Source organism: Cebus imitator, unplaced genomic scaffold (assembly GCF_001604975.1).
Source record: "Cebus imitator isolate Cc_AM_T3 unplaced genomic scaffold, Cebus_imitator-1.0 Scaffold522, whole genome shotgun sequence".
NCBI lineage: Eukaryota > Metazoa > Chordata > Mammalia > Primates > Cebidae > Cebus > Cebus imitator.
The window spans coordinates 43,392-63,015 of record NW_016107837.1 but is presented as its reverse complement, the minus strand read 5'-3'; the positions used below and the strand labels follow the sequence as shown (position 1 = coordinate 63,015).

Genomic DNA, 19,624 nt, shown 5'->3' with positions numbered 1-19,624 from the left:
AGGAGGTGAGGAGTGAGGAGGTGAGGAGTGAGGAGGTGAGGAGGTGAGGAGTGAGGAGGTGAGGAGTCAGGAGTCAGGAGGTGAGGAGGTAAGGTGTGAGGAGGTGAGAAGTGAGGAGGTGAGGAAGTGAGGAGAACCTCCTCACCTTCTTCTTTGATGAGAAGCATAATGTTGTGTGGGAAGACAGCTGGTGCCTTCTGTCTGGGGCACTCCCGAGACACAGCAAGTTCCCCCAGAGCTGCCCTGAGCCCCAGGCCTGGGGTGGGGCAGGGACTCCCCATGCAGCCCTGTCCTCACCTCTCCACTGTCTCGCAGAAGAGCACGATGACCTCTTGCTGCACATAGTACTCTCTGGGAGACTTCACGGGCACCATGGCCGAGACGTAGCTGCAACACAGGGAGACCTGTCAGACCACACCTGGGCGGCACAGGCCTCTCCAAAGCTGAGGGCTGGCATCTTCAATTAAAGCTGCAATACTGGGCAAGGCGGCGGGGGCTGGAGGCTCACGCCTGTAATCACAGCACTTTGGGAGGCTGAGGTGGGAGGATTTCTTGAGTCTAGGAGTTAGAGGCTGCAGTGAATGGTGACTGCACTGCTGTACTCCAGGTTGGGTGACAAAGCAAGACCCTGTCTCTTAAAAATGTGCGCGCACGCGCGCACGTGCACACACACACACACACACACACACACACACACACACCTGACCCGAGCACCCCATGTCAGCAGTTTGATGGTACACAGCTCCTGCCAGCCAGGCCTAGTCCAGGGCTTCCCCTGAAACCCCAGCCCTGCCCATGGGGGACGATTGTGCCAGCTCCCAGGGCTCACCCCGGAGCCTGTACACCCTGGAGCCAGTGCTGCCCGTGTGCGTGACCGTCCCTCACCTTTGCACCAGCCTTAATGGGCAAGAGAGTAAATGAATGAACCCATGTACGGTGGGTGAAGAACTTGAGCCCCACATGGGCAGGGTCATGCCGCGTGCACCTCCGAGGCCACGGAAGCCAGCCCAGGCTGGGTACAGGGTCTCACAGCAGGCCCGTGAGTGGCTGAGAGGTGACAGCTTGTCCAGCCCTTCCTCAGATGACAGCACTTTCCTTCCTCCTAAATCACTAACTCTAGGCTGGGTGTGGTGGCTCATGCCTGTCATCCCAGCACTTTGGGAGGCCAAGGTTGGTGGATCACCTGAGGTCAGGAGTTTCTGTCTCTACTAAAAACACAGAAAAATTAACCGGGTGAGGTGGCAGGCCCCTGTAATCCCAGCTACTTGGGAGGCTGAGGCAGGAGAATCGCTTGAAACAGAAGAGGAAGGTCGCAGTGGATTGAGATCGCGCCACTGCACTCCAGCCTGGGTGACAGAGCGAGACTCCATCTCAGAAAATAAACAAAAATAAATAAGTCACGAACTCTAATTTTTTTCTTATGAAAGCTGATTTACAAAATCTTGGGAAGACCAGAAAACAAAACTCGATTGTCCGTGCTCTGGCTGCCGGGAGAGGGTTGCCCTTACTGCGCTGGTTATCTCCTTCTAGAGGCCGGTAGATTACCGCAGGAACAATTTTTAACGGGAACCTCCGCCGACACCGTCTGCCTCCGTTTTTTCTCACCTCCTGGGCCATCTCCGTATCTTCAGAGGCATCATTCATGCCCAGCCCCTTGGACCTCTCCAAAGCTCTTTCCCTCGGAGGCACAAGGCGGCCAGATCCCAGCGGACCCCACCTGTGTACCCTCTGCTCACCCCACTCCCTGGAAAGATGCCCCCTCGCCCCCACCCTGCGCCCTCCAGGGTGTTACCCCACCCACAGTTGACCCTGAACCCGCCTGGCTCCTCCCTCTGTGGAATCTTCTGGCTTGAAATATCAGGGTGAGCCTGGGAGGCTGGCACTGCCGTCCCCAACTCATCAGGCCAGGCCCAGGACCCCGCGCCGCAGTACCTCAGCTCGAACTCGGCGAACAGGACGTCGAAGTGCCTCAGCGCTTCCCGCATCTTCTCCGTGTAGGTGTTCAGGTCCCGCAGCGCCTGGTCGCGGAGCGCGCCCCGCACGTCCTCCAGGCTGCGCGTCAGCTCCTTGGCCAGCGGGCGCATGGCCATGCTCTCCAGCTCCCGGTTCATGATGATGGAGCCGGCGGCCAGGCACTGCGGGAGGGGACGCGCTCAGGGGCGGGTGTCTCGGGATGGCCGCCTGGGGAGCCCCACGCACATCTCGCCCGGGGAACCCCACTGCGCACCCCATGCCCCTCTTCTCACTCCCAAGCGCGGGCCAGCTCGTGTTCCTGGTCCCGCGGGAGGTTTTTCTCACATTCAGAGCAATTGTGAGGGCGATAACCGATGTCCCCCACTGTGACCAGCAGGGTCCTCAGAGGGCCCCAGGGGCAGGGAGGGGAGGGGAGGGTGGACTGAGGCCCTTGGGTGTGGGGGCTCCATGCAGGGGGAACCGTGGTCACGTGACCCTTTCCCCCTCCCCATCCAGGTCCAGACCACAGGAAGGAAGGTCGTGGAGCCCGGAGTTCTTCAGGTCTGCGCTCGCAGGGATGAAGAAGCCGGGCTGATCCGCCCCAAGGCCCCCAGTCTACCTAGGGAGCCACAGACACTGCCTGTCAACTTGCTCACGGCCAGAGAAACACAACCTTGCCCCAAACGGAGATCCCAGCCCTGCCCATGGGGGAGTCCGCGGGCTTCTGGGCAGGGAAGGAAGGCTCCTCCGCACCCACAAATCCGCCCACATCTGCCCTGGGCACTGCCAGGCAGCTTCTCGGCGCACGCTCAGCAACTCAGAATTTCACCAAGCTGCTCTCCCGCGCAGGGGCTGAGTCCAGGCTGGGGTGACTCTGTTGCCACAGGCAAGCTGGTGTAGGGGCTGGGGCCTCACCAAGTTTAAGGTAGAACCAACCCACCTCCCATTCCCTCAGTATGATCAAGTGACACAAGACAAGAAGCCATTTCCCAGGGGACAGAAGGAGACAGTGGCTGATTTCCCAGGCTTCGGCGGGCACAGAGCTTGGGGGTACCAGGACCACACAGGGAGCTGTGTTCTCCCCCGTGCAGTCATGCCCCTGCCAGGCCAGCTGGGCACAGCACCCACTCCATCTCATGACTGCCCCAGGATCCACTCCACGGAGGTGGAAAGTGAGGCTGGAGAGGAGGGAGAACCTGCCCACGGGCCCCCGTAACTAACCCAAGCCTCAGCAGAGGACACCCCAACCAGATGGCTCAGAGGGTGGGGTGGGCAGAGTGGCCACAGGGAAGGGACAGTGGGGGATGAGGACCCCGCACTCCAGCGATTCCTAGAGAAGGGAGGTGAGGAGGATGGGGACAGCACAACAGAGGGCGGCAACCTTGGGGCCGAGGTCAGGCTCCAGAACATGGCAAGGGGAGGAGCCTGGGGATTCCACACGATGGGGGCCTGGGGAAGACTGTTCCCGCCACCTCTAAGGGCACCTTCCTCTCGGGGCCTCAGTTTCCTCATTAGGAAATGAAGATGAAGCTCTGACAGGCTATTGCCAGATGTGGCTGCTGGGGCTGCAGCACAGATCCCCAGCCCCTGCTGTGACCTGGGCTGCAGGGTGAGAGGGGAGCATTTGTTCCTGATGTGGGCATTTCCGCTATGAAGGACCACTTTTGGCCAGGCACAGTGGCTCACGCCTGTAATCCCAGCACTATGGGAGGCCGAGGTGGGTGGATCACGAGGTCAGGAGTTCGAGGCCAGCCTAGCCAATATGATGAAACCCTGTCTCTACTAAAAGTACAAAAATTAGCTAAGTGTGGTGGTGTGCGCCTATAGTCTCAGCTACTGGGAAGGCTGAGGCAGGAGCATGGCTTGAACTCAGGAGGCAGAGGTTGTAGTGAGCAGAATTCATGCCACTGCAGTCCAGCCTGGGCAACAGAACAGGACTCCGTCTCAAAAAAAAAAAAAAAAAAATCACCAGTTTTAGGTCCTATATGTCTGGGGGCCTGAGAGCCTCATAACAATCACATGGTAAATTTCATTTGCATGTACAGTTTTGGGGGCACCAGTTCATGGCTTTCCCAGATCCTCCAACGGGCGCACGGCCTACCAGGCTCAGACCACACCCTGTAAACCAGAGTGGACGGAGCTCTTGGAGGAGACACCAGGTCCCTGCACCTGCGAATGCCCATGCACAGGTCTCACAGGGAAATGGCTAGACCTGCTCACATCAGGACCTCCGACCCCAGGAAGCGGCTTGCTACCTCAGCTCCGAACCACAGCTGGCCAGCCAGGTTGTCGTGCCGGATCTCCTCAGGGAACTTGACGCAGAAATCCCTCGGGGCGCGGTCCTGGGGGATGCACTCATCCATGATCTGGTTAATGATGTTCAGTACGTTGTCCTGAAACAGACAGGAGAAAGTGTGCCAATTGCTGTGTCCAGCCAGCAGCTGCCATGCACTGCCGGAAAACATGTACCGCCGGAAAACACGCACCACCAGAAAACACACACCACAGGAAAACACGCACTGCTGGAAAACACGCACCGCAGGAAAACACGCACTGCTGGAAAACACGCACCGCAGGAAAACACACACTGACGGAAAACATGCACCACAGGAAAACACTCACTGCTGGAAAACAGACACCACGGGAAAACACACATTGACGGAAAACACGCACCGCAGGAAAACACACACTGCCGGAAAACACACACCACAGGAAAACACCCACCGCAGAAAAACACGCACTGCTGGAAAACATCCACCACGGGAAAACACACACTGCCAGAAAACGCACCACCAGAAAACATGCACCATGGGAAAACACACACTGATGGAAAACATGCACCGCAGGAAAACATCCACTGCTGGAAAACACACACTGCCGGAAAACACGCACCGCCGGAAAACATGCACCATGAGAAAACACACACTGATGGAAAACACGCACCGCAGGAAAACACGCACTGCCAGAAAATATACACCACCAGATGTTCACACACTGCCTGAAAACACGCACTGCCCAAAAACACACAACGCTGGAAAGCATGCTCCATGGGAAAACATGCAGTGCCAGAAAACATGCACCGCCAGAAAACACACACTGCCGGAAAACACGCACCATTGGAAAACACGCACTGCCAGAAAACATGCACCATGGGAAAACACATACCATGGGAAAACATGCACTGCTGGAAAACACACACCGCCCGAAAACACGCACTGCCCAAAAACACACACCGTGGGAAGACACACAATGCCAGAAAACATGCACCACGGGAAAACATGCACTGCCAGAAAACACACACCACCGGAAAGCAAGCACCATGGGAAGACATGCACCGCCGAAAGATACACACTGCCAGAAAACATGCACCATCAGAAAACATGCACTGCCCGAAAACACGCACTGCTGAAAAATACGCACCATGGGAAAACACACGCCACAGGAAAACAGGCACCGCGGGAAAACACGCACTGCCCCAAAACACGTACTGCCGCAAAACACACACTGCTAGAAAACCTGCACAGTGCATGTTACTGTTTTTTAGGATTATTAAAGTGATAGGGGAGGCTGGGCACGTGGCTCATGCCTGTAATCCCAGCACCTTGGGAGACCAAGGCAAGGGGATCACCTGAGGTCAGGAGTTTGAGACCAGCCTGACCAACATGGCGAAACCCCAACTCTACTAAAAATACAAAACTTAGCCAGGCGTGGTGGTGCATGCCTGTAATCCCAGCTACTCAGGAGGCTGAGGCAGGAGAATTGCTTGAACCCCCAGGAGGTGGAGGTTTCAGTGAGCCGAGATGGAGCCATTGCACTCTAGCCTGGGCAACAAGAGCAAGACTCCATCTCAAAAAGAAAGTGATAGAGGAACACATCCATGCTTGCTAAACAATTGCTACAAAAAGTCCAAGCATTCCAGAAGCATCTAGAGTAAAGACTGGAGTTCTTGCACCTGCCCACACCTAACTGATCCCTAGAGTACAGCGCTGGGTGATGTCTGGGGAGCTTTCTATGCTGCTGTGTGGATTCCGCCCACCCTTTCCATGGCTGCCCCGGCGTCCTCATGGGTGGACAGCCTCCTCCTCTGCTGACCGACACCCAGGCTCCCTGCAGCCATGAAACAGTGGCTGCCCAGAGCATCTCTTTCTCTGGACACCTGCACACGTTTTTCTCAAGACGGATCTCCAGAAATGGAACTGCTAGGCTGACAGACACATAAAAATGTGAAGTACACTGCCAACTTGTGTGTTGCTTTTATTTATTGGGATTACAAGCCTGTGCCCTCTGAGGTCTCCACAACAGTCAGGCAGCAGAGTGATGTCAGTGAGACACTAAATGACACCCTCCACAGAAGACATTCCACATTCCTGCAACAGGCCGGCATCCCCTGTGTGAGTAAAACGGGCCCCAGCACCAGCAACCACAGGAGCCATGGGCTCAGACGGACTCTGAGCTGCTGGCGAGCTGTGAAGCCCTCATCTTCCTGGAAGCTCAGTGCACTCCTCTGCAGAGTCAGGGGCACAGACCATGTCTTAGGTCAGAAGAGTACAATTATGACCAGGCCAGGCAAAGCTAGGTGGCGTCCCCTCCCACCTCCTCTGGAAACAGCAGTAAGTCAGTCCACACCAGAGGGGGTGCTGCTTTCACAACGTGGACACCCTGCCTCCACCCCTCATGGCTGTTCAACCAGGGACAGGTCACTTCACCTCTCTGATCAGCCAGGTCCCCTTCTGTAAGCTTCACTGCACAGCAACTTCTGGCTTTTTGTTTATTTTTAGAGACAGGGTCTGGCTTTGTCCCTCAGGCTGGAGTGACATGGCGCAGTCATAGCTAATGACAGCCTCAAACTCTGGGCTCCAGCCATCCTCCAGCCTCAGCCTCTCGAGCAGCTAGGATTACAGGAGCGAGCCAGCATGCCTGGAAGCAGCTTCTATTTTAAAGACTCTTTAAAATTATTTTACTTTATTTCCTTATGTTCAAAATATAAAGTATAACAGACTGTTTTGAACACTTTGTATATATGAGGGAAACAAGCCCATTTTTTAAAATCTTAAATTGCATTCCATCCTTTGCTGTAAACTTGTCCTATTCTTTAAATACTGACTATTCATTCTGTGGATTACAGAGACACTGGAAGCTTAACTTTTGCCTTTAACTTGTTAAATATGAAATCAGTACACATTCATCCAAGGAAAGCTGGAGATGACGGGAAGGTAGAGAAGCAGGGAAAACGTCCTTGGGGAAGCACCACTGCAGGTGGGGCACATTTCCTTCTAATTCTTATCCTCCAAGGGCTGTTTGCAACCAAAACTGAGATGATCCGTGTACATACTGTTGGATTCTGCTGCTGCTGCTGCTGCAACACGTTACTACATCTGTCACAAATCCCACTTCCGATGGATGGCAACACGAAATTCCAGCATATGGCCCATCCTGTTAACTCACTCCTTTCTCTACTGCTGGGCACTGACGCTGTGTCTAATTCTCCCCCTCCGCGTAATCTGTACTCACCACTGTGGGGCACGATGCTCCAATTGCGGATTACCTCCTTAGGACCCACTGGTTGCTAGAAATGGAATTTCAACATCAAAAGTGCAAAGTGGATTTCCAGGCTCCGAGATGCTGACAAATGGCTTTCCAGAAAGCATACACCAGTGGACACTCTCACCCTTTGCAATTTTTAATCTCGACCATCCCTCCTTTCTGCCCTCCAAGGCTTGACTTATTTTTCTTAGGAAGAAGACATGAAAACTCACTATGAGTGGGGAAGCATGACCCTTCTCATGCAAGAAATCAGTGCACTAAACTCTGAAGGAAATTCTGCAGTGTAAGAAAAATGTTAAGTCTTTTTCATACGAAAAATAAAATTCAACCAACAGGTGGTACTACTGTAGCTTCTTTTAAAAAGATTTTCTGGGTAGGAAGGTCCTTGCTCATAATTCAACAAATAAATGGGCAAACAATGGCAGTCATAGCAACAGACAGCGCACAGTACACACCGCTGTGCTGAAGTCAGCCAGGTGCCATGGCTCGTCTAAGGCTGAGGAGCCTCTAGTGGCCGTGCTTGGATTCACTGCCCACCCTGCCTGGTCTGCCAGAACGTCAGCTGCCAGAGGGAAAGGCCTTCTGTTCTTCACTGATGAGTCTCCAGTGCCTGGAGCGGTCCCTCACACACAGCATGCTGCCACAAACCCTTGCTAGGGCTTCTAACTCCAGCCAAGATGGAATAATAGGAACCCAGTGTACCCTATTCTCAGCAACAACGGTGATTCCCAGGACACTGGGCATCAGGCCACAAAGGACAGTGGTCGCCAAGAGGCAGGAAATAAACAAGGTGAGCCCCACCACTACCCCAGCTCACTGCCTTGAGGAAAGTTTCGCGTCATGGAACAGGGAACAGGAACTCAGGTGGAACCGAGGTAGTTGGGACTCAGGGGGCAGGAGGCAGAGAAGAGAGAGCTGCACAGAGAGAACTCTGGAGATCTGGGGAGGGTCGCGAGGGTGCAGCGGAGCTTTCTCCCTAAAGCTGCAATTAGGGAGAAATGTAAACCACTGAATGTCTGAATTAGCAGCGGAGAGCTGATCAACACATGCCTGTGGGGAGACGAGGTAAGGCCAGGAAAAGACACACCTGAAGGATTCCAGGAAGCAGTGGCAAGAGCCCTCCAGGAGGCTGGAGTAGCAGGAGTGCTCACAACCCACAAAGCATTGAGTACAGTACCCAAAGCGTCTTGCCTCCTCCATGTGAACAGCAGTTAACTCTAGACTAAACACAGCTCTGGTCCTGCCTAACACCTTAAAAAACAAGGCCCAAAGAAGTATACCATTTCGAAGTAAACTGCATCACAGAACCACCAAAGATATTTACAGTAATACAGAAATAGACCCCAGCAGGGTGAAATTTACCATGTCAGGTACCCAACAAAAAAATTACCAAGCTTGCAAAGAATGAAGAAAACATGACCCATGACTAAAAGGAAAGGCAATCAAAGTCAACCCAGACTTGATAAAGATGATCAGGGACATTAACATCGTTGTTATAACTGATTCCCACGTGTTCAAAAAGTTAACTAGATAAAACAAAGAAGCTAAAAAAAAGTCCTGAACTGATTTAGAGATGAAAATGACAGTGTCTGAGATGAAAAAATGTACTGCATGAGATTAACATCAGATTAGATATTTCAGAAGAAAACAACAGGAAACTTAAAGACAGCAATTGAAACTATCCCAATGAATCAGAAATAATAATAGATCATCAATGAGCTGTTAGACAACTTCAAACATCAAATGTGAATGTAATTCAAGTCCCAAAATGAGGAGGAATGAGATAAAAAAAAAATATTTGAAGGAATAGTAGCCAAAACTTTTCCAAATTTAATAAACATAAACTCACAGAACCAAGTTAATAAACCCAAGCACAAGACCCATTTTTAAAAACTGTACCAAATTACAGCATAATCACATTGATCAAAATGAATAAAAAGGGAAAATCTTTAAAGTAAAAAGAGAAAAAAGATGTGTTACATATAAGAAACAAAGACAAAAATGACATTAGATTTTTCCTTATAAATAATGCAAGTGAGAAGAGAATGGAACATCTTTAAAGTATTGAGGGGAAAAAATGATCAACCTAGAATTCTGTACCCAGCAAAAATATCTTTCAAAATCAAGGGTAGAACAATTTTTCATTTAAACGAAGGCTGCAAGAATTCATGACCAGTAGATTTGCACTATAAGAAATGCTAAAGAAATTATTTCAAGCAAAAAGAAAATGACACCAGACAGAAATAGAGATCTATACAAGGGAATAGAGAGCACTGGAAATATTGACTACATGGTAAATATTCAAGATCCTTTTTTAGTATTTAATTTTCTAAATTTTTAATTTAAAAAATTGACCATTTAAATGAAAAAATACCCAAACAATATAGTGTGAGTCTACAACATATAAAAGTAAAATGTATGGCTACAACAGCACAAGGTCCAGTGGGGAGAAATAAAAGTGAATTACTGGAAGGTTCTTATATATATGTGAAGCTGTATAATGTCATTTGAAGGTATCTGTAATTAAAGACAATTATTGTAAGCCCTAAAGCAACCACTAAAATAACAAAACAAAGAGCTCTGGCTAATGAGCTAACAAAGGACACAAAGCAGAATCATAAAAAATAAATAAAATACATAAAAATTATGACAGGAAATCATTGAAGCCAATTAATTAAAAAGAAGGAAAAAAAGAGGAAAGGGGAATAAAGAAGAAATGGGACAAACAAACAACAAATAGCAAAATGACAGACCTAAATCTAACTATGTCAAAGATACATTAAACAAAAATAATCTAAAAACCCCAAATAAAAGACAAAGGTTTTCAGACTGCATAATAAAATGAGACCCAACTATATGCTGCCTACAAGATGCCCACTTTACACATAAAGACACAAATAGGTTAAAAGTAAAAGGATTTTTAAAAAGTTATGTTCACACCAATCATGGTGCTGGCGAAGAATGCTGGAGTGGTTGCATGAATGCTGAAGTTGCTTTCAGACAAAGAGTACTACCAAGGACAAAAAAAGTCATTTCATAATGATAAAGGGGTCAATTTATTAGAGCACATAACGATCATTAACGTTTATGAACCTAAAACATTTCAAACTGCATGAAGAAAGATGACATAACCAAATCCACAATTGTAGTCAGAAACTTCAGTACCTTTCTCAATAACTGAAAGGACACAGAAAGTAAACAGAAAATCAGCAAGGATATAGTAAATTTTAGCAATGCTGTTAAACAACTTGACACGATTGACATTTACAGAACATGCCACCCAGCAACAGCCAAATGCACATGCTTCCCAATTGTATATGGGACATATACCAAGAAAGACCAAATTCTGGACCATAAAACAAGCTTCAATACATGTAAAAATAATTCAAGTCATACGAAGTATATCCTCTGACCAAAAGGAATTAAATTAGAAATCATTAACAGAAAGATCTCTAGAAAAATCATAAATATTTGAAAATTAAATAATACATTTTTAAATAACTCATGAATCAAACAAGAAATCAAAGAGAAAAATCACAAAGTATTGTGAATGAAATGAAAGCAAAAATACAACATATCAAAATTTATGGAATACCACTAAAGCTGCAATTAGGGAGAAATGTAAACCACTAAATGACTAAATTAGAAAAGAAGGCAGGCATTCACTCTCTGACCTCAGTTGCCATATTAAGAAATTAGAAAGATTCTGTTTTAAAGTCTACTATGTAAAAATAAGAAAAAAGAAACCAGAGGGAAAAGAGTAAATGAAACCCAAAGCAAACAGAAGAAAGATATAGCAACAATCAAAGCACAGATTTAATGACAGATAAAAGATTAAAGCAATAGAGAAATCAATGAAGCTTAAAATAGTTCGAGAATATCAGTAAAACTGATAAAACTCTATCAACACAGTTCAGAATGAAAACAGAAGACACAGCAATAACAGGAACAAGAGAGGTGACATCACTGTGGATCCTACATACACTAAAAGGATTATAAGGAAATATTATGAACAACTTACGCCAATAAATTCAACAACTTAGGTGAAATTTCTTAAAAGGCATAAACTATCAAATCTCTCTCAAGAAGAAATTTCTGAAATAACCTGAAAAACCCTTTATCTATATATTCAAGAAATTGAATTTGTGGTTAAAAATCTTCCTACAAAGAAAGCTTCAGGTCCAGATAGAGTAATAGTGAATTCTACCAGGTCCAGGTAGATTAACAGGGAATTCTACCAAACATTTAAGAAGAACTAACACCACACAAACTCGTCCAAAAATCTGAAGAGGAGAGAATCCTTCCCAACTCTTCTATGAGTACAACACTGTCTTGATACCAAAATCAGACAAAGACTATATCCCTCATGAATATTGATCCAAAAATTCTCAACAAAATTTTAGGAAACTGAATTTAATAATGCATAAAAAGGATAATATATCATGAACAAGTGGGATTTATACCAGGAATGAAGGAGTAATTTTTTTAACATTCAAAAATCCACCAGTGTATGCGTATGCTCCTCTTGGACCAAGTAAGGCAGAATCTCTGGGATGGGGTCCTGGCATCCATATTTTTTTTAAGCTTTCACAAAAACCGTGAACCACTGAGATGGTCTAACATCTGCATTTTCTTAGTGACATGTCTGATCTCTTCTGTATTTTTAGAAATCTATTTTTATTTAGGGCCAAATATTGTCTTTTATCTTTGTGGCATATTTGTGATACTCAGCTGGTTCTATTATTCTTTCTACCAGGGAACTAAAATGATGCCTCTTCCATCATTCTGTAAGACAATAATACAGCAAGAGTGCCAACTACCCTGACCTTTCGGGGCTATGGCATCTGGCAAACAAATCCTTGTTTTCTGTTTATTGCATGTGATGATGGATGAGTCACCCAGTCTGAGTGGATTTACTGTTCTAGTTCATGAAATAAGAGAATTGGATCAGATGAACCCAAAGTTTCTTTCAGTGGTAGATAATTATAACTCTAAAACAGCTATCGTGAGATGCCTGAATGTATATACTGGCATGAGATTCAAACTTTTGGCAGCTTGACACAGTTTACAATTGTTTATGTGATACCATAGCTATCATATGCAAAAAAGAATGTCACATTATTCAAAAAGAAAATAAATCAAAACTCCAGTCAATCAGCCAAGTGTTCCGTTTCAATGATACAGCTGAGTACCGACTACGTACGAGGCACTGGGATGCACCGGTGAATGTCGTGTGTAGACACAGCCCTGCCCTCACGGTGTCTGCTTGCTGCTGCTACTGTTGGGTGATGGAGTGAATACTGATTAAAACGTCAGCCAGGCGCGGTGGCTCACGCCTGTAAACCCAGCACCTTGAGAGGCCGAGGTGGATCAGGAGTTCAAAACCAGCCTGACCAACATGGAAAAACCCCATCTCTACTAAAAATACAAAATTAGCCAGGCGTGGTGGCCCATGCCTGTAATCCCAGCTACTTGGGAGGCTGAGGCAGGAAAATTGCTTGAACCTGGGAGATGGAGGTTGCAGTGAGCCAAGATTGCAGCATTGCACTCTAGCCTGGGCAACAAGGGAGAAACCCCATCTCAAAAAAAAAAAAAGAAAAGAAAAAGAAAAAAATCAATATTTATTGAGTAAAAAAAAATACCCACAATGTAATTTACCATATTAAAAATAACAGGATAATCTTCACTGACACAAAGAAAGCATCTGAAGAAAATATCTAACATCGTTCCTAACAAGAACTCTCAGCAAGCTCTGAATAGGTGGCAACTGCCTGGGCCTGACAATATATAGGAAAATCCTGCAGGTAACATACACTGATCTTTAGGGAGAAAGCATTCAGTCTTCCGCCATTAACAATAGTTGTTTGCTTTCACCAACTCTGTTCAACTTTGTTCTGGAATTCCAGCCAGTTCAACAGGGTGACACACACACACACACACTCACACACACACACTCACACTCATGGCATCCAGATAGAAAATGAAGAAGTGAGGATTATCTTTATGTGCAAAAAATTTAACAGTATCTACAAAAAGCTGCCAGAAATAAGTGAATTTAGAAAGTATGATATTGTAAAATATGTTTTGTCTTCTTCTTCCCATTTCCTGACATACAGTTCCTAAAAAGCCTTGGAATCTCCAGAATGATACGAGCCACTCTACAAATTCATCCAACCCAGAAGGGGATCATGGGAGCCCCAATTTATGGCCAGCTGGACAGGAGCACAGACCACGCCTGGTCCTGGGATCAGTATCTAAATGGGGGGGTGTCTTGTGGGACTGAGCCCTCACCCCGTGGGGTCTGAGGTCACTCCAGGTGAACAGTGTCAAGATGGAGTTGAATAGGGGACCCTCCACTGCTGTCCCCTGCAGAACCTGCTGGGGAATTACTCGGTGTGTGGGGAAAACCCCACTCACCTAGTCATGGAGTGTTGAGTGACTGTGACGGTAGAAAGTAGGAAAAACCCATTATCTAGATTCCTACAGAAAGGTTTTAGGATAAAAGATATAGTAGCACCAAACAATCAAAAATTGACATTTAGAGCTGGGCACGGTGGGTCACGCCTGCAATCCCAGCACTTTGGGAGGCCGAGGCAGGTGGGTCACTTGAGGTCAGGAGTTCAAGACCAGCCTAGCCAACATGGTGAAACCCTGTCTCTACTAAAAATACAAAAACTAGCAGGGCATGGAGGTGCACAGCTCTTAATCCCAGCTACTCAGGAGGCTGAGGCAGGAGAATCGCTTGAACCTGGGAGACAGAGGTTGCAGTGAGCCAAGATCATATCACTGCACTCCAGTCCGGGCAGCAGAGCAAGACCCCACAGGATGCAGCTCAGTCCCACAAGACGGACCCCTTCAGATGCTGATCCCAAGTCCAGGCATGGTCTGTGCTTCCATCCAGCTGGCTACAAACTGGGGCTCCCATGACCCCCTCCTCAGGTTGGGTTAATTTGTAGGGTGTCTCATAGAACTCAGGGAAACACTTCATTTATGGTTCTGGCTTATTTTTAAAACTTGACATGTAATAAGCAATACCACTTATAACATCACAAAAAGACACAAAATACAATCATCCCTCAGTGCACGCAGGGCACAGGCTCCAGGACCCCTGGCGTATATCCTGTCTGTGCATGCTCAAGCCCCACAGCTGGACCTGTGGAACCTGCACAGCCCTCTGTACACATGGGTTTTGTGTCCTGAGAATACTGTATTTTAGATCTGAGTCAGGGAAAAAAATGGGTGTATAAGTGGACCAGTGCAGTTCAAACCATGTTGCTCAATGGTCAGCTGTGCTGGCAGTAAGGGGGCCCCTGTGAGATGCCCCAGGGAGCTGGGAGGAGCACGCCTGGATCTGCAGGGAGGAGAGGCCGAGAGGCTCCCCTGAGGGTGCTCAGCACAGACATGGGGCAGGATGAGCCGCCATGTCGGGGGGCGGCCAGGACGAGGCTGGGGATTGCGCGTGGGACCCACATGGAGGAGGCTGGGGGAGGAAGGGGAGATGGGAGGAGGGAGGAAGAAGGGGAGGTATGGGAGAGGGAAGAAGGGTCACAGAGGAGCCAGTGGGATGCGAGGTGAGCCAGAGGCAGGGCCCCGGAGCCGAGTGGATAGAAGTGAGGCCCAATTGGATGATGCTGAGGGGTCTGGACAGTGTCCAGTTCCTTCAAAGGCCCCAGCAGCAAGGAGAAGAACACTGTCCCTAGGAGCACTCCCTTCCAGATCCTTCTCACAGAACGATTCTCACTGCGACACACCCCAATTAAAGCCCGTGGCGGGGGGAGCTTGGAAGGGGCCACCTAGCTTGGCAGCCCTCCAGCCCCTCCACCAGCACTCAAATTCGCTTAACACCAGGCTTCAACATCAACGCCATCAACAAAAAAGCACACAGGCCACAGAACACATCACGGGAACAAAGCCCCTTCCCACAGGCTGCCACGAGGGGCAGCATCGGTCCCCCTTCCCCACTGGTGGAAACACGGGCAGGCCCAGCACCTTTCCTGCGTGGCTCCAGGGCCCCCAGCACCTGTCCCCTGGGCAGAAGTTTCTTCTAACCTGAGCTCCTGAGGGCAGGGACTCTCCCCACCCACGGAGGCTGTCCCCAGAGGGGCCCAGGACATCTGTTGGAACATCTGAACACACAGGATGGGGGGCTGCCACTGAACAGCCCAAAAGAGAGCCCAGAGCCTGATCTGGCCAGAAAAGCTGTCCTGGCCCCACACAGAGCCCTAACGCTGCTGAGTCCCCCCCATGGCAGGGTCAGGCCCAGGGCTGGGCTACAGCCAGCTTGGCCACTATGCAGGAGCCACCCGGGTGGGACCCTCAGGACCACAGTGACGCAGTGATGGCCTCCCCCTGTTGGGGGAGCACGTGTCAGCCCCCACCTCCCACGGCTGCAAGGATTCAGCAAGACCCTGTGGGTAGAACACGCTGAGAATATTCTGGAACTTTGCGAAAATCTATCATCGTCACTTGATAAAACTGCACCACGATGTTTGCTGTTGTGCTGGAAATGCCTCTGAATGCTTGGTGCGCTGGGAAGAAAACCTTGGCCAGGATATTTTTAGCAGCAGCTTCCAGGGCCATCTCTCAATTACGCAGCAGATGCCGGCAGCGCCGTGAGTCAGCGTTGGAGTGTGACCGCCACATGGTACCCGAGCTCTGCATGAGCACCTGGGCAGGCCCACCCCTCCCACGCCAGCTGCTCCTGGGCTCAGAAGCCGGCTCTCTCTGCACTCCCTGCCCCCGCTCTCCCAGCTTCTGCTCCCCAAAGCGTCCCATGCTGTTCCTCGCTTCCAGCCCAGCTGTCCACTCCGCACATCCCACCCAGATGGTCCTTATTCCCGGGCCTGGCTTCTCTAGCACCTGACCCAGAGAACACCACCACAGGGGGCCAACAGGTGACAATGCCTCGCTCTACTGAGGACTGGCCACTCTGTCCAACGCCCAGCGGGGCCAGCCAGCCTCTGTTGCCCATGGCTCACCTGGCAGGAGCGGAACTGGCTGACCAGCAGCGTGCACCGCTGGGGGTCCTTCCGCCCGTCCAGGCTGTCCAGCTCCGCGGCCACCTGGTTCAGCTCCTCGTCGGCGTAGTAGAACCGGGCAAGCAGCTGCGGGTCCGACCTCTGCAGGAGAGAGGGGCCGGGGGCGTGAGTGGGTGGGGAACTGGAGGGGACACCTCGCCATGTGCAGGCTCAGCCTGGGACCTTCCACGCTGAGCAGTAGCTGGCTCTTTCATCAGCTTTCTAGGCCAGGATCTGGAGGGAAACAGCTAAAGCTGAGGCTCAGGCTGCCTGCTCAAGCATCCTGTCCCTGACCCAAGCGTCCCAGGCCCTCTGCATTTCACCCTAGGGCTGTGCGGAATCCAGACACTTCGCTACACCCAAGACACAAGATCCTCACGCTCCCTCTCGTGGAGGAGAACCCACAAAAAAGGGGCTCTGGGAGGAGTGGGGTCCCAGGCGAGCCCAAGGCAAGCAGCTCTTAGGGAATTTTTTTTTTTGAGATGGAGTTTTACTCTTGTTGCCCAGGCTGGAGTGCAATGGCACAATCCTGGCTCACTGCAAACCTTGCCTCCCGGGCTCAAGCGATTCTCCTGCCTCAGCCTCCCAAGTAGCTGGGATTACAGGCGACCACTACCACATCTGGCTAATTTTTGTATTTTTAGTAGAGATGGGTTTTCACTGTCTTGGTCAGGTCTCAAATACTTCTGATCTCATGATCTGTTCACCTTGGCCTCCCAAAGTGGTGGGGTTACAGGCGTGAGCCATCGTGCTTGGCATATATATATATATATATATATATATATATTTTTTTTTTTTTTTTTTTTTGAGACAGGGTCTTGCTCTGTTGCCCACGCTGGAGTACAGTGGCATGAGCATGGCTCACTGCAACCTCTGCCTCCTGCGCTCAAGAGCTCCTCCTGCCTCAGCCTCCTGAGTAGCCGAGACTATAGGCACAGGCCAGTACATTCCGCTCATTTTTAATTTTTTCTAGAGTTGGGGTCTCCTTGTGTTGCCCAGCCTTGTCTTGAACTCCCGGCCTCAAGCTGCTCTCCCATCTTGGCCTCCCAAAGTTGCTGAGATTATAGAAGTGAGTCACCGTGCCTGGCCTGAACCTATTTTTATCAAAGGGCCTCCTGACAGTCACAGAGAGAAAGTCAGAGGAGAGGGGAGGGTGCCACATCACGCCCAGTGGGAGACTCCCGTCTCCATCGGGGCATTTCCTCCGTGTGCTCTGGCCTGCTGCCCTCCCCTTCCCTCTGTGTGGCCTTGGCCAGGGTCACTTTGTCCTGACTTTTTCCTGGTCCACCAGTCCTCACTCTCTGGATCAATTCCAGAAGCTGGCCCAGACCCCTGGGGTGGGGAGTGCAAACCCCAGTGAGGCTGAGCAGACCCGCACTCGGCCATCCACTGCCCCACCTGGGCTTCAGCGATGCCGCGTGCACTGGTGACCTGGGCAGCCAGTGGGACGCCTCCCCGGGACCGTTCCCAGGAGGCTGCCGAAACCTCTGCACTCACTCGCTCACTGGCAGATGCTGCCTGCATGCCCACTCGGCTAGGGGCGGATCTGGGCCTGGGACACAGCCCTGAGCAAGACAGACCCAGACCCGCTGCGGCGCGTCAGAGGTGGCAGGCGGGTGCGGGCTGCCGTCTGCTCCCGCCCTCTCAGCTCTACTGCTGTGTCCCCGGCCTTGAGCCTTTCTGGAAGTAAACACATCCCCTCCGATGGCCCAGCCAACCTCGGAGAGCCACGAGGTCACAGTCACCTAGTGACCCACCCCCTGTGAAGAAACGGGAAGAAGAGTGGGGTTGGGAGGCAGGAGACACTCTTACCTCGTTCTGCTCTACTGCCTGGAAGGAAAGAAAGGGACGCAGGGAACATGAGACCCAAAGGCCCCTCCCAGCCCTTCCACTGGGTTGGAGCCCCAGGGGATGCTGTGCCTTCGAGGCCTTGTAGCCTTCAACTTACAGATAAGCAACTTCGCCCTTGACCTTTGCGTCGGATGCAGCCCCCATCATTCCTTTTTTTTTTTTTTTTCTTTTGAGATGGAGTCTCACTCAGGCCGGAGTGCAGTGGCGCGATCTCAGCTCACTGCAAGCTCCACCTCCCGGGCTCAAGCAATCATCCTGTCTCAGCCGCCCAAGTACCTGGAATTACAGGTGTGCGCCACCACATCCAGCTAATTTTTGTATTTGCAGTAGAGACAGGGTTTCACCATGTTGCCCAGGCTGGTCTCGAACTCCTGACCTCAAATGATTCACCTGCCTGGGCCTCCCAGGGATTACAGGCATAAGCCACTGTGCCTGGCCCAGTCCCCAGAATCCTGACCCGGCTTCTGGGATGGCCACCAGCTTCCCCTCCTGGGCCCAGGGCCTGCCAATGCCCCTCCTCGCTCCCAGGGAAGAGGGGAAGAATCAAGAACAGCACCTTTCTACCAGAGGACAGAAGAGCCTTCCAGCCACTTCTGGAACCAGGAGGGAGCACAGCCCCTTTGCAAGGTGGGGCTGAACTGGCAGCCTGCCCAAGGCCTGCGTGAGAACCGCTGGGCCTGACACCCAGCTCAGGCAGCAGTCCAGGTCACCAGAGCCACCGGCTTCCTTCTGGCCCCAAACCTGCCAGCTCCCTTCATAGCAGAAGCAGGAGGGTGGGAGAGGCAGGGGCCTGGAGGGGCCGGCCCCGCAGCAGATGCCTGGCTGTGACTGCACTGCACCGGGGCCCTCACAGTCCCTCGCCGGCCGCATGCGTCCCACAGCCCCGACCGCAGCTTGCTGATGAGACACCATCTGGCCCGGCAAACAGGCCAGGTACTGAATTTAGGGCACTGCATGACGACACCTCCCAGAAGCTAAATCTCGGCTCCAAGAAAGAGGACACGACAAGGGGCCCCACAGAAACCCCCAGAAAGAACCCAGAATCATTTGCTGTGGCACCAAAAACCTCACACCACCTAAGGAGTTCACAACAGCACCCAGGTCAACACGGCCCCTTGCTGTCAGGGAAACAGAGGAGACGGCTCAGCCACAACGCAGGTGCGTGAAAGGCTGATGGCAGCATGGTGCCGTCACGCAAAGCCCCGGACCAAAGAGGGGACTGAGCCTCTAAGCACAGAGCGTGGTGCACACACGTCCCC

General features: G+C 50.5%; 1 protein-coding gene across 1 annotated transcript; it reads right to left on the bottom strand.

Annotated features, from left to right (window-relative positions):
* Window positions 1–268: 268 nt before the first annotated feature.
* LOC108293080 (lateral signaling target protein 2 homolog) lies at window positions 269–19,235 on the bottom strand. The gene is made up of 5 exons (XM_037733413.1): window positions 18,930–19,235; window positions 16,476–16,616; window positions 4,209–4,346; window positions 1,933–2,135; window positions 269–387 (listed from the first exon to the last, which is right to left on the bottom strand). The coding sequence occupies exons 1-5, from the start codon at window positions 19,233–19,235 to the stop codon at window positions 294–296; spliced, it is 882 nt and encodes a 293-aa protein (XP_037589341.1). The 3' UTR covers window positions 269–293.
* Between the last annotated feature and the right edge of the window lie 389 nt (window positions 19,236–19,624).